Raw genomic sequence first — 13,419 nt, forward strand, 5'->3', positions numbered from 1 at the left:
AGGATATGTTATGTGTTTACTTATTGCTTACGTGTGTGTGTGTGTGTGTGTGTGTGTGTGTGTGTGTGTGTGTGTGTGTGTGTGTGTGTGTGTGTGCGTGTGGTGTGCGAGTGCGTGCGTGTGTGTGTGTGTGTGTGTGAATGTGTGTGTCTTCCCCTGTAGACAGCTGCCCGCTCTGGGGGAGTGTTTGGCGACGCTGGCGGGAGCCATGCCTGTGGCCTTCCTGGAGCCACAGCTGAACACACACAATCCCTGCTCTGTGTTCAACACCAAGACACCACGAGAGCGAGCCAGTGAGTGCCGCTGCATACAGTACACACAATATTACTCTGTTACAGTAGGATCCATGTATTACATAATCATGTGCAATATTGACATGTTTATATCAGGTCCCATTCCAACTAAAGAACAACACTGCTTTGCACTCAAGAGAGCACATTATTTATGCTTTGTGTGTTGTGTTAAGGAACTTGCATGGCTATCATGGGACTTTTCTTGTAGGTTTACATAGAACCTGCACATGAACATACAGTACTGTATAATCCAATATGTGCCAATGGGATTTCTACCCCTATGGTGGATGGATCTCTACACTGTAGTGTGTGGTTTTGAAATGTATGCCACATGGGTTATACTCTACTGTAAATAGCCTCTGGCACTGTATGCTTAATTTAGGCAATTAGTATGCTGAACATGTTACATAATTCCATGTCGATACAGGATTTGCTTACTTAGCCTAATGAAAGCAGGGCACTATGGCTTCATGGTCTTAAGGCTGCACATTGTAAAGTTCAGTATGGTGTGCGGTGCTGTCTATGTAAATAAAGCCCTGTTGGAGAAACCGCCAAAAGCCACTGGATTTAACACTGTAGTGGTCATCTATGTGCTACTGTGCAAACTATTACTAGTACAAGTGCAGTGCCTTTCAGCCTTGCATGGCTTGCATGTGTGTGTAAATAGGTCAGTGTATGAATCAGCTTCAAGAGCTGCCTTCAGATCAGTAGAAAAGCACTATATTTATTATTTGCCATTACCCACTACCAATAAGAAATGGCTTGGCCTCTGTCCTCAGTCCTGGGGATGCCGGACACTGTGGAGGACATGTGTCCAGAGATCCCACGTCTGGACGGCCTGATGAAGGACATCAACGACCTGTCGGAGTCGGGGGCGCGCTACACAGAGATGCCCCACGTCATCGAGGTGGTACTGCCCATGCTGTGCAACTACCTGTCTTACTGGTGGGAGCGCGGGCCGGAGAACCAGGCAGCCACCCTCAAAAGTGGAGCAGGACCCATCTGCTGTGCCACAGTCACCTCGGAGCACCTGAGCGTCATCCTGGGCAACATCCTCAAGATCCTCAACAGCAACCTGGGCATTGATGAGGCCTCCTGGATGAAGAGGATCGCAGGTGAGAAAAAAGGTTGAGATTGTGTGGGGGAGCCCAAGAGCATCCCATACCATGAACAGGCCCAGTGCACACAAGGACCCAGGCTGAGTTAATTTCCCGAGCCAACTCCCCATCTCTCTACCCCAATCATTTTCCATGTACCCGTCACTTTTATGTCAAAAAAGAAAATACTAAATCAAGGTGGTGTTACAGGTAAAGTGGGCCAGCAATTCCGGTGAAATGTTGTCAATATTTGAACAAAACATAATTTTAATTACACCTCTCTCTTCTGTGGTCCTGAAGCTATGTGGAATTGTTTGTTGCACCACCTGAGTTATGAAGTTTCCCTCCCATTCACATCGCCGGGAGCAATTTGTTGCATTTGACAAAAAGTGTTCTGGAGTAGAATCACAAACCCTACAATTAAGACTCCTTTGTGCAGCCCTCACACACACACACAACACACACACACACACACACACACACACACACACACACACACACACACACACACACACACACACATTTCAACAGGCATGCTCACACAACCAATTAATTACAGCCAGGCCCACCCTGCTCATGCTCTGACTGCAAGTGCTTGCCTGAGGGGGGCCCAGGGGATCATAACACTGGAGCTATAGACTGACTCTTAATGTTTACACTCACCCACTCACAAGACTAACACTTTGAGCCTTTTATGCACATTTTCTATAAGTCTGCAATTCTGTAAAGTAAGTTGCTAATGGTGGAAACCTGGTGGAAACAAAAATAGCATGAATTTGTTTTTGGCGTTATGTTAAGTCAAGTTAATGTGATGTATCACAGTTTGCTAGCAGTGCAAGCCTTTCCAAGCCCTCACAGCCTCTCAAGCTCAGTCACTTAGTAGCAGATGTCAAGCCGGGGGGGTTGGAGGGCTTCGCTAGCGTGGCGGTCAGAATAAATATTGTTCCACAATTTCTTGGCATCCCTAGAACATCTTATGAACAGAATCTTCACCTTTTCCCATTTATATTCAACTTCTGTAAGGAAATCAGACAGGGGACATCTGAGAGTCAGAGCTGGGGACGTTTGTGTCACTTTCACGTTTAAGTCAAATCATAACCGCAAGGGATCATATTACACTGCAGCTAGTCAGAGAATAGCAGAAGGAGAGTGAGGAGAACGCCTCTTTTCATCCAGAGACCAATTCCACTCAATAGCCAGAGGATCATTTTGAACTCTCTCATTCACAGCATGTATCAACTGACACCAAAGAGGATATGGTGGTGTCTCTCGTGAAATATTGTGATCTGCAAATAGAGGATGCCTCAGTGGGAACATTAGAGGGCATGCAATTAATGTGCTTGTGCTACTGTCCTTGCTGAAGTCACATTCACTATTGTTTCCCAAATGATGTTTATTCAAGTATGCCCTGACCCTCTGCCATTGTCTTTGGACCATGGGAACCTACCCTAAGTACCCCCTCAGTACAGTGTAATACCAGCTTATTGATTCATTGCACCAAAAGAGACCCCAGTAAGGTGTATGGGGATGGGGGGGGGGGGCTGGCTGTATGGGGATAGCATAAAAAGCAGATGTTTAGGAGATTCTTTGTGAATGAATATGTGAAGGACAAATCTGTGCATTAGCAAAGCCCATGTCACTCTGTGACCTTGTTCATCCATTTGGCATAATGTAGCTCCTGTACTGGACAATAGGAGGGAGTCAAGTGGTCAAAGAAATGTACAGTACATATATCATATGAGAATATTGATGTAATTAATATATATAATTAAATGAAAATTGGTACTTTCCAAAAAATGAACTTACACAAAAAAATATACTAGCAACAGACAAAACAATGAAAGCTCCACGTGTTTCAAAAAGCTTCAAATGAACCTCCCACCCTCCCCCACACACCGCCTTGTGTTTCTGTCAGTGTACGCCCAGCCCATCATCAGCAAGGCACGTGCTGACCTCTTGAAGACCCACTTCCTGCCCACGCTGGAGAAGCTGAAGAAGAAGACTGTGAAGGTGGTGACCGAGGAGGAGCTTCTTAAGGCTGACAGCAAGGGTGACACCCAAGAGGCCGAGCTTCTCATCCTGGACGAGTTTGCTGTACTGTGCCGTGACCTCTATGCCTTCTACCCCATGCTTATACGTTATGTGGACAACAACAGGTAACACAGATGCAATCTGGGAAACTGAGTTATAGAGACTGTTTTGATAGCAGTAAATATCATGTTGCTTTGTTGGTAAAGTAGGAGATTAAAAAAAATAAAATGAAGAATCCTATGCACAGGGCCCCTATTTGTTCTTCAACACTCTAAACATACCATCTGACTATGATTCTGCACTCTACATTCTGATTTAGCAAAACGTCATAAATTGGAAATAAACAGTGTTTGGCTTCAGAAATGTACTTTTGGATGAGACTGTGCCCAGGACTGTGTGCTGGATGAGATCAATGAGATCTTACCTCTTACTCTCTTTCCCTCAGATCCAGATGGCTGAAGGAGCCGGATGCAGACTCCAACGAGCTCTTTAGGATGGTAGCTGAGATCTTTATTCTCTGGTGCAAATCACATGTAAGATTTTCATTTTTCTGTTGAGGTGTGTGTGTGTGTCTGTGTGTGTCTGTGTGTGTGTGTGTGTGTGTGTGTGTGTGTGTGTGTGTGTGTGTGTGTGTGTGTGTGTGTGCATGTGCCCAGAATATTATTTTATTTTCAACAAAAATAAAATTCTAACCATGACCATGGTTCTCTACCTCTCTGTAGAATTTCAAACGGGAAGAGCAGAACTTTGTGGTGCAGAATGAGATCAACAACCTCTCTTTCCTCACGGGTGACAGCAAAACTAAGATGTCAAAGGTAGGGAAGGGACCTGGGGACATCTCCCAAATTAAAGGATGCTTGACAAATCAAGACTGTCCTGATGAGACACATCTGGCTCCTCTCCCCCCGGGCTGCCTAGCAACAGCTGGGACAGAATCTGAAATGGCCAATAAGAGACTCTCTGAATATGAGAACATGTTATTGGGGACCGTAGGTATTTTTTAATGTTTCATGAGAAAGACCGAAAGACTCTACATGAGTCCTTATTAATCTTTTCTGTCTTGGTCTGTCAGGAATTTTGAATTGGTCTGTCAGGACCCACGTATTGCTTCTTTCTCCTGCCTCACCTTTCTTTCCCCCTCTTTTTTCTCTCTCCCTCTCTCTCTTTCTTTCTTTCTTTCTCTTTCTCTCTCTCTCTCTCTCTCTCTATGCTTTTCTATCCCCTGTTTCTTTTCCTTCATTTTCCTCAGGCTGTTGTTGCCTGCAACCTCAGTGTACCTTAATCTGGCCCATTTCTGCTGTATGTCAGCACTTCACAGACAGGCATTATTATAGCATTGCTCTTTCTGCAATGGCAGGCAATTCTCTATCCTTTTTTCTCTCCCTCTTTCTGTGTTATGCTCTCTCTCACTCTACCTATTTTTCTCCCTCTTCCTCTGCATCAGCTGCCTCAGGGCAAACTCAAGCCATCCCCACACATAAACATGTCCAAGTCCAGTTATTACCTCTATAAAGCATACATCTTTTTTTTCTCTTTTGGTTGAAGTATCAACAAGCAAACCTTTGCCCCTACCCCTGGAAAATAGACTATCCATCCTATTGTCACCTTGCAAAATAGTCCCATTATGCTCATAGTATTCTAGTAACATTTTAAATTCTATTACAAATCCCATGAGAGGATTTTTTTCAGTTTTATTGAATAGGCAGTCCTAAGTTACACTAAACATGCTAGCTTTCCTAAGAGTTCCAGAGATATATTGTGCAGGTATATGTCTGTTGACCTCATGCATTGAGACGTGTCTGACCTCTGCTCTCTCCCTCTCGCAGTCCTTTCTGGGAAAGGTCCACAGTGAGAGTGTACGCAGTGTGTGTTTATTGTTGACTGTACAGTATATTAGTTGTGTTGGTCGCTAGTGAGCGTGTAGGGACTGTGTGTGTTTGTCTCTGTGAGTGTGTGTACGTGTGTGTGTAGACAGTGAGTGTTTATGTCTGTTTGTTTATGGTCTGTTACTGAAAAGCTCAAGGTGCAGTGTGTAGCTGAGCAGGTCACACCGTGAACACAACTGACATCGGAGCTTTTAGTTCTTTGAGAAAGCAATACCTCTAAAGAACTTAATATTTAATGTCTCAAACATCTAAGAGATTACATATAATATAAATATTATTATTAAAGATGGGGGTTGTAAACAGGAGTAATAGTAAGCCCTCACATGTTTGATGCATAGTTAGTGCTAATATAGTAGTTTGTGCTAACATAGTTGTATTATAACACAGATAAGTTAACAACAACATCATCTGAAGACCTTTGTCATCTATAATGACTTCTTTTCCACTGGTCTCCCTACAGAAGCTCTAGGTTAGAGGGGACAAGCAGGTGTTGAGTGTGTTCATTGGTCTAAGTGAAGATGCTCAGTTGCTATTTGCATCTCAAGCTGCTCTTACAGCCCTGAGTCTAGTTCTGGGCTAAGAGATGTCACATGGAATCTCTCCAGAGAATACCAGACTTAATCCACCACTAGACTTTATCTTCAGCCAACCTCTGTTTAGGATTGGTCGGTGTGTGTTTGTGTGTGTGTGTGTGTGTGTGTGTGTGTGTGTGTGTGTGTGTCTTTGTCAACCCTATGAACTCTTTCAGTTGTGTTTTGGGAATGATATGTTGAAATGTGTATGATCTGTGAATGGCGATGGTGATGTTACCGGTGTCCCTAAAGTGGTGCGTTAGCTTGACACTCCCTGTGACTGTGCTCTGTCTGACATGCGTATGCTTTGTTTGAAGATGTATGCAACCGAGATATGCTGTGTGTTTTAACTGTGGTTGATGTCTACAAGCCGTGCAGCACCTGTGTGTGAGTTATGCTGGAGGCGTCTTTGAGAACTCTCTAAGATGTCGTTAAGGCATCTTTGAGATGTTTTTGGAGACGTGCTCAAGACATGTCTTAGATTTTATGCCACCTTCCTGCGTGCCTAGTTGTGTATGTCTGGGACAAGGGCCGTAGGGTGTATCCTCTTACAGACACAAATCAACAGCCAATCACGAGTAATCACAAGCCCATCCATCACAATGTTTGTCATGGTAACACCATTCCATCTCCATGGGGATAGAGGGCAGCTGCAGCCATTCCATTTTTGCCTAATGAAAAGCCATAGGGACTGACGACGGGTCGCTTTATATTTGGCGTGTGCTGCAAGTGATGGATCATCAGTGTGTATTGTGGTTAGTCCAAACCTGTTGTTTGTATTGAGTCCTGGCTCCTTCACAGTGGAACATGGTACACATTTGTATGTATGTGTTGGAGCAAAGCCAGCTGCTTCAGTGTGTCCTTCCCCATTGCATCTCTTCTCTGTGAAGTTTCTCTGTGGTTTACTGACAGAGGCTAACTGGTTGCCTGAAAGCTGCTGGCAAGTGATGTGGCTTGATGTGGCTGACTCAAACATTTAGCTTTATTTCACTACAACAGGACATTGCCCTCAAGATACTGTAACAGCTAAAGCATTAGATTTAGAGAATTAAATTAGCTCCACTCTTAACAAACATTGGAGGAAGTAATGGGGCAGAAGATCACAAACTAATGTAGTGGGGACCATTTTCTAAAATGGCCCTGTCACACGTTAGATTTGTGAGTTAAGGGTATAGGTGTCTCTTCACCGTACTGTGAAACAGCTGAAATGCCCCACTTCAATTACACCCGCCATCACAAAGCACTTTTATTGATTTGAAGCATCAATATGAAGTCCTCCTCAAAGTTAAAAACAGGACTAGTATTTGTGGATAAATGCTCAAAGGTCATTCCACCAAAAAAGCACCATGTGGCAAAAACCAATCAGTTTGCCCCCTGTCACTGTGAGTGTCACCTCTAGGTGAGTGGGGGCGAGGGGTACTGACTGTCCCATATTGACCCTCCCCTGCAGTCTGGAGGTCAGGACCAGGAGCGGAAGCACAAGAAGCGGCGGGGCGAGTTCTACTCCGTCCAGACCTCCCTGATCGTGGCCGCCCTCAAGAAGATGTTGCCCATCGGCCTCAACATGTGCACGCCTGGTGACCAGGAACTCATCTCACTGGCCAAGAACAGATACAGCCTTGTGAGTGTGTGTGTGTGTGTGTGTGTGTGTGTGTGTGTGTGGGGGGGGGGGTTGTGTCTTGTTTAGTTGGTAGCAAAGATCATCTATTGTAGCTGGTAAGGACCATAGAGAGCACCTAGTGAGGTGGATCTGGCCCGGATCTGGTATAGAGCCACTGTGGAACTGCAGGGTGGTTAGTGAAGTTCTTAGGATGACCTAATTGCTAGTTGCTAGGTTACGGGTACACAGGTGAGTACGCCGCTACGTCTACTGTAGCTTGTTTTTGTTTGATTTTTCATATTTTTTGTTATTTTATGTAATGTTTTGTTATTTTTTTTTTTACCTTCGTTATACGTATACGTATGCGTTAAAATTATTACCTATATATGTATATATGTTATTTTCGATTGTTTTTGTTTTGGTCTTGTCATTTTGTCTGTTTGTTTGGCCAATGTGATCATTTTGCTCCATCCATTCAACAGTGAGATCCGCTGCACTTCCAAAGTCTGGGCTGGTGCTGTAATTTGGGTCCTGTGAGAGATCCGCGGGTCCCTCGCTGAGCTTCCATGCTAACATTGGCTGCCTGGACTGGAGGATTGCTGGGGAACTCTGGACTGAGAGCTGCCTTGAGACATCTGTTGCTGGTCCATTGAGCTGCTTTTCTGTGCTGGGAGATCGCTTGAGACTTCAGACCCCTTTCCAGAGCTGTCCAGGCGGTCAGCGATGCTGCCGGTACTTTGTGTCCCACTGTCCGCTGGGCTGCTGATCAGCTGCCTGGTTTTTCCGGCGACTGCCTGGAGAAGTTGCGGAGGACTAATTTGTGTTTCTGATGCTCTAATGATGACCTGGCCGGTTCAAGAGCAACGTGTTTTCTCGTCAAGAGCCCAGTTACAGTTACAGCCCAGTGTAACTGATTTGGACTTTTAAAGATCATAGCCTACAGTATGTGCTGCTGCTGTTTCCAGTCACCATTGACCATGGACTTTATTAATTGTTGATATGTTTGTTATGTCTCTGTGTCATGTTTTATGTACACTGTAGTCTATTACACTCATTTAACAGGTACGCTGGTCACTTGCACTCAACAAACGCGCTATATAAATAAAGTTACCTTTTATTATTACATTACATTACATTACATTACATTTGGCTGACACATTTTTAACCAAAGCGACTAACAACATGGTAACAGTTTAAGTTTTAAAGCAATTCTCTCAACAATTTTAGGACAATTTAAAAACGGTTGAGTACAGTAAGAATAAGTGCATCAGTGAGTGCTGTTTTTTTAACAGTTGAGTGTCAGTTCAAGACGGCTGGTAAGTGCTGGTATCAGCAAGACTTGTTGTAAGTGGTGCTATGAGAGGAGATGTTCTCTAAAGAGCTGGGTCTTCAGGAGTTTTTTGAAAATGGAGAGGGATGTCCCCTGCCCTTGTAGGAACTGGCAGTGTGTTCCACCAACGAGGAACAACAGATGAGAAAAAGTTTGGATTGGCCTGAGCGTGCGGTGGTAGAGCAAGACGTCGTTAGCCTGAGGAGCGCAGCTGTCTGGAGGTAGCGTATGTCTGTATGAGGGCATTCCAAGTAGGTGGGAGCAGAACCGGAGACTACTTTGTAGGCAAGCGTTAGAGCCTTGAATTTGATGCGGGCAGCCATAGGTAGCCAGTGTAGCTGGATGAGCAGTGGGGTAACGTGCCCTTTTGGGTTGGTTGTAGACCAGGCATGCCGCCGCGTTCTGGATCATCTGAAGGGGTTTCACTGCACAGGCTGGGAGATCTGTCAGGAGGGCGTTGCAGTAGTCAAGTCATGAGATCACTATTGCCTGAACCAGAAGTTGAGTAGCATCTTGAGTCAAGTAAGTCCTGATTTTCCGTATGTTGTAGAGTGCGAAACGGCATGACCAGGCGACTGAGGCAACATGATCTGAGAAGGTTAGTTGGTTGTCCAGAACAACTCCTAGATTTCTTGCAGTCCTGGTAGGTGAAACAGACAGGGAGTCAAATTTGATGTTGATTTTTATCTTACCCTACCTAATGCCATTGTCATTTCTCTACAGAAAGACACGGATGACGAGGTCAAGGATCACATACGACACAACCTCCACCTGCAGGAGAAGGTGATTTTGTTTATCATTTGTTTTATGTTTGTATGATTAATGTTTATATGATATGTGTCTGCAATGATTGTGTCAGTTTTCAAATTCTTTTTACCACTTTTGTCCTCTGTGTACACACAAACATCCATGCACATGCGCACACATACACGTTCACGCAGTCAGAGGACCCGGCGGTCCAGTGGCAGCTGAACCTTTACAAGGACGTGGTGGTCAGGAACGAGGAGCCTCCTGACCCGGAGCGGACGGTTGCCCGTGTCCAGGGCCTGTCTGCAGCTGTCTTTCACCTGGAGCAGGTTTGATCTTACACCATTCATTCCCTGACATCCTATAATAATACAGCCAAGCAATACAGATTGCATCAGTGTCGCCATGTCATACTGTAAATCTGTCCTGAAAATGAATAGCTTGTCTTTGGGTTGTCATATATCACACTTTGGTGCTGTCATCTTTAATTCTTTGTGTGTCATGGACAAATGGACAATTGGACATGTTGCATTATTGCCTTGTCATGAGTCCTCCGTGGCTGTAGATATTCAATAACTCTGTGCCCTTTCTTGAAAGCCATCTTTGTTAGCAATTGTGTCCAAACTTTCCTCTCTCTCTCTCTCTCTCTCTCTCTCTCTCTCTCTCTCTCTCACATACGCTCTCTTACTCACTTACTCATACACACTAACATACACAAACATACATGCAGGTGGAGCAGCCGCTGAGGTCTAAGAAGTGTGTATGGCAGAAACTCCTCTCTAAGCAGCGTAAGCGTGCGGTGGTGGCCTGCTTCCGCATGGCTCCCCTCTACAACCTACCCAGGTACACATCCTCTCCTCTCTTCTAGTATTCTCTCCTCTCCTCTCCTGTAGTCTTCTCTCCTCTCCTCTCCTCTAGTCTTCTCTCCTCTCCTCTCCTCTAGTCTTCTCTCCTCTTCTCTCTCTCCTCTCCTCTCTTCTAGTCTTCTCTCCTCTCTAAACCTCACTTAATCTTTCTGCTTCTTTTCTCTCCTCTCCTCTTCTCTCCTCTCCTCTCCTCTCTCTCTCTCTTCTCTCCTCTCCTCTCTCTCCTCTCCTCTCCTCTCTCTCCTCTCCTCTCCTCTCCTCCTCTCCTCTCCTCTCCTCTCCTCTCCTGTCCTCTCCTCTCCTCTATACTTCTCTCCTCTCCTCTCCTCTCCTCTAGTCTTCTCTCCTCTTCTCTCCTCTCCTCTAGTCTTCCTCCTCTCCTCTCCTCTCCTCTAGTCTTCTCTCCTCTCCTCTCCTCTCCTCTAGTCTTCTCTCCTCTCCTCTCCTCTAGTCTTCTCTCCTCTCTTCTTTCCACATATTTATTTTCTCTTCTGTGTTATCTGCTCTCTTCACTTTGTTTCTACCATCCCATGCTCTACTTTCCTACTCTTCCATGTCTCTTCCCTCCTTTCATCTCCTCCTCTTCTCTTCTCTCTTCTCCTCTCCTCTCATCCTCTCTCCATGTCTCCTGCTCTTCTCTTCTCTCTTCTCCTCTCCTCTCGTCCTCTCATCCTCTCATCCCCTCTCCATGTCTCTGTTCTCTACCAAGAGCCTTCTTCAAAGTCAAAGTCAAAGTCAAAGTCAGCTTTATTGTCAATTTCTTCACATGTTCCAGACATACAAAGAGATCGAAATTACGTTTCTCACTATCCCACGGTGAAGACAAGACATATTTGACCAATTTTAAGTCCACAGACAAACATAACATTCAAGTAAACAAAAAAGTAAGTAAATAAGTAAATAAGAGGGCACATATAATAATAATGAAAAAATAAGAGCAGCAAAATTTTCTTATGTCTCAAACTTATTTTCAAACTCATTTAGCAGATAGTGCAATCACATAATTTGACTGGGACCACCATGACAGTTCTGAAATGGTTTGTGCAACTTCCCACAGAGAGAAAGAGAGAGCGAGAGAGAGAGGGGGGGGGGAGAGAGAAAGAAAATAGATTTTCCAAACTCTGACAGAGTTGCCTGAAGGTCTTTGATAGGCTTAAACTGTAATTAATTGCTCTTCTTTGAGAGGCGGTCATTTGTCTATGTCAGGTCTGTCTGTGTCTTCAGCCTGGTAGGAAGCATGTACATAGGCATGTATTCACACATACACACGTACACACAGACTCCATCCGTCTCTCTCTGTGGGGTGTGTCCCAGTGTTAATGCCACATTTCCTGACACCCTCCATCTGTACAACAAATGCATCCACGAAGACACATACACACACTCACACACACACACACACACACACACACACACACACACACACACACACACACACACACACAGTATACCCACAGCTAGTATTGAGTCCACACCCACCCAGTGTAAATGCCACACCTCTCTCCCACTTCTCGCCAGTACAACAAATGCCTCCCTCCGGCCTCCTCCAGCCAGTAATGAAGGGACAGCAGCAATTTCACACCCTACTGCCCGCTAACAGCCTCGGCCTTCCTCCCTGCAGCACAGGCGATAACAGAGAGAGAGAGGGAGGAGAAAAACAATTAAGAGTCCTTCCTTCAGTTTCCTTATCACAGCCATTCCATCACATACCTTCCTAGCATAAGAATATGCTCAGTTACGTGTGGCATGTGAGAGTAGCCATGGGAACTCATTTGCTGGAACTAAAACGGTGCAATAAAAATGATCACGGTTCTGACTATGTAGTATTTTAATCTGTACAGCTGTTTTCTGTGACATCTCAACAACAACAACAACCCTCATCTTTTATTGTAACTCCCATTAAAGAGACACAAAAATATGTACAACCAGAGTTGTGCTTTTTTTGAAGTCTTCTTGACCCTTCTTGTCCCTTTTCCTCTCTGTCTTTATTTTCTCTAAGCTCTCTCTCTCTCTCTCTCCCTCTGTATTCTACTATCTCTCTGTATGTGTTTTTCTTTCCCTCCATCTCCAATTGACATCACTGTGATCTCCCTCAGGCACAAAAATAATAATTACTTCCTCAACGCCTACCGACACTTATGGCTGGAAAAAATGCATGAGAACACAGACTATGACAGTCTGCTCTCCATGCTAACGGTAATGTAATGCTAAAGGGAACGTTTGTGACTGCACCATCCCCCCACCCCCACCCCCTCCCCCTCTTTCTTCCTCTTGTCCCCTTCTTTTCCATCTTCCATCTTGATGTGGATCTTAACTCTCATTAGTTGTTTGTACTGTCAATCTCACTGGTCAGCCTATAGGGTTTGCACATCCGCAAATGCATTTGGTCAGTGTCTGTGCTGATTAATGCAGGACCACTTCAGGCCTCCTTGACAATATTTTTTTGTTTTGCTTTATGTTTTGATGTATTTTTTTCCTGTATGGTATCATGGTATCCCAGTTTCATAGAATAGGTTGTGCCTAATCATTTATCCAGTACCACTGTGTTATCATCGGTAATCAAAATCACAAATCTAGTTTGCCAACAAATCATAGGTGTCTACTGATGACCAGTTAGATGCACAGGTGTCTTTGTACTAACCATTTAACCTCTACCTGTCCAGCGCTTCCTGATCTGAACCCTTACTTCCTGTTCCACCGTAACCCTGGTAACCCTGCCTCACTCTCATTCTCCCCTCCTCCTCCTCCCTCCTTCCAGGCATCGCTCTATTAATCTCTTCCTTTTGGGCTATCAAAGAATTTGGATAGAGACAGAGACCTACTCCTTTGAGGAGAAACTAGTGCAGGACTTGGCAGTAAGTACTAGCATCCTCCACACCAAAGATATGGACGCTCTCTTTCTCTTTCTCTCTGTTTCTCTCTTCACTTTCTCTCTCTCTCCTGTCTTTCTCTCGTTCTGTGTTCTGTGGATTTGGTTCGTTCCGCAAGCACAATTCG

At 44.7% G+C, this 13,419-nt stretch overlaps 1 protein-coding gene across 13 annotated transcripts in view; it reads left to right on the forward strand.

Annotated features, from left to right (window-relative positions):
- The window catches only part of LOC125284383 (ryanodine receptor 3-like), a 200,840-nt gene that overhangs the window by 153,448 nt on the left and 33,973 nt on the right, over nucleotides 1-13,419 (forward strand). For 8 of the 13 annotated variants that reach the window (XM_048228300.1, XM_048228301.1, XM_048228305.1 and 5 more), the window contains 11 exons: nucleotides 163-293; nucleotides 1,073-1,408; nucleotides 3,306-3,546; nucleotides 3,867-3,954; nucleotides 4,144-4,236; nucleotides 5,248-5,277; nucleotides 7,330-7,500; nucleotides 9,533-9,592; nucleotides 9,751-9,885; nucleotides 10,287-10,399; nucleotides 13,181-13,277. In XM_048228300.1, the coding sequence (XP_048084257.1) occupies nucleotides 163-293; nucleotides 1,073-1,408; nucleotides 3,306-3,546; nucleotides 3,867-3,954; nucleotides 4,144-4,236; nucleotides 5,248-5,277; nucleotides 7,330-7,500; nucleotides 9,533-9,592; nucleotides 9,751-9,885; nucleotides 10,287-10,399; nucleotides 13,181-13,277 (1,495 nt within the window). The remainder of the gene's footprint in view (nucleotides 1-162; nucleotides 294-1,072; nucleotides 1,409-3,305; nucleotides 3,547-3,866; nucleotides 3,955-4,143; nucleotides 4,237-5,247; nucleotides 5,278-7,329; nucleotides 7,501-9,532; nucleotides 9,593-9,750; nucleotides 9,886-10,286; nucleotides 10,400-13,180; nucleotides 13,278-13,419) is intronic. The other 5 variants (XM_048228307.1, XM_048228308.1, XM_048228309.1 and 2 more) reach the window with 1 other exon arrangement.

Source organism: Alosa alosa, chromosome 19, assembly GCF_017589495.1.
Source record: "Alosa alosa isolate M-15738 ecotype Scorff River chromosome 19, AALO_Geno_1.1, whole genome shotgun sequence".
Taxonomy (NCBI): Eukaryota; Metazoa; Chordata; class Actinopteri; order Clupeiformes; family Clupeidae; genus Alosa; species Alosa alosa.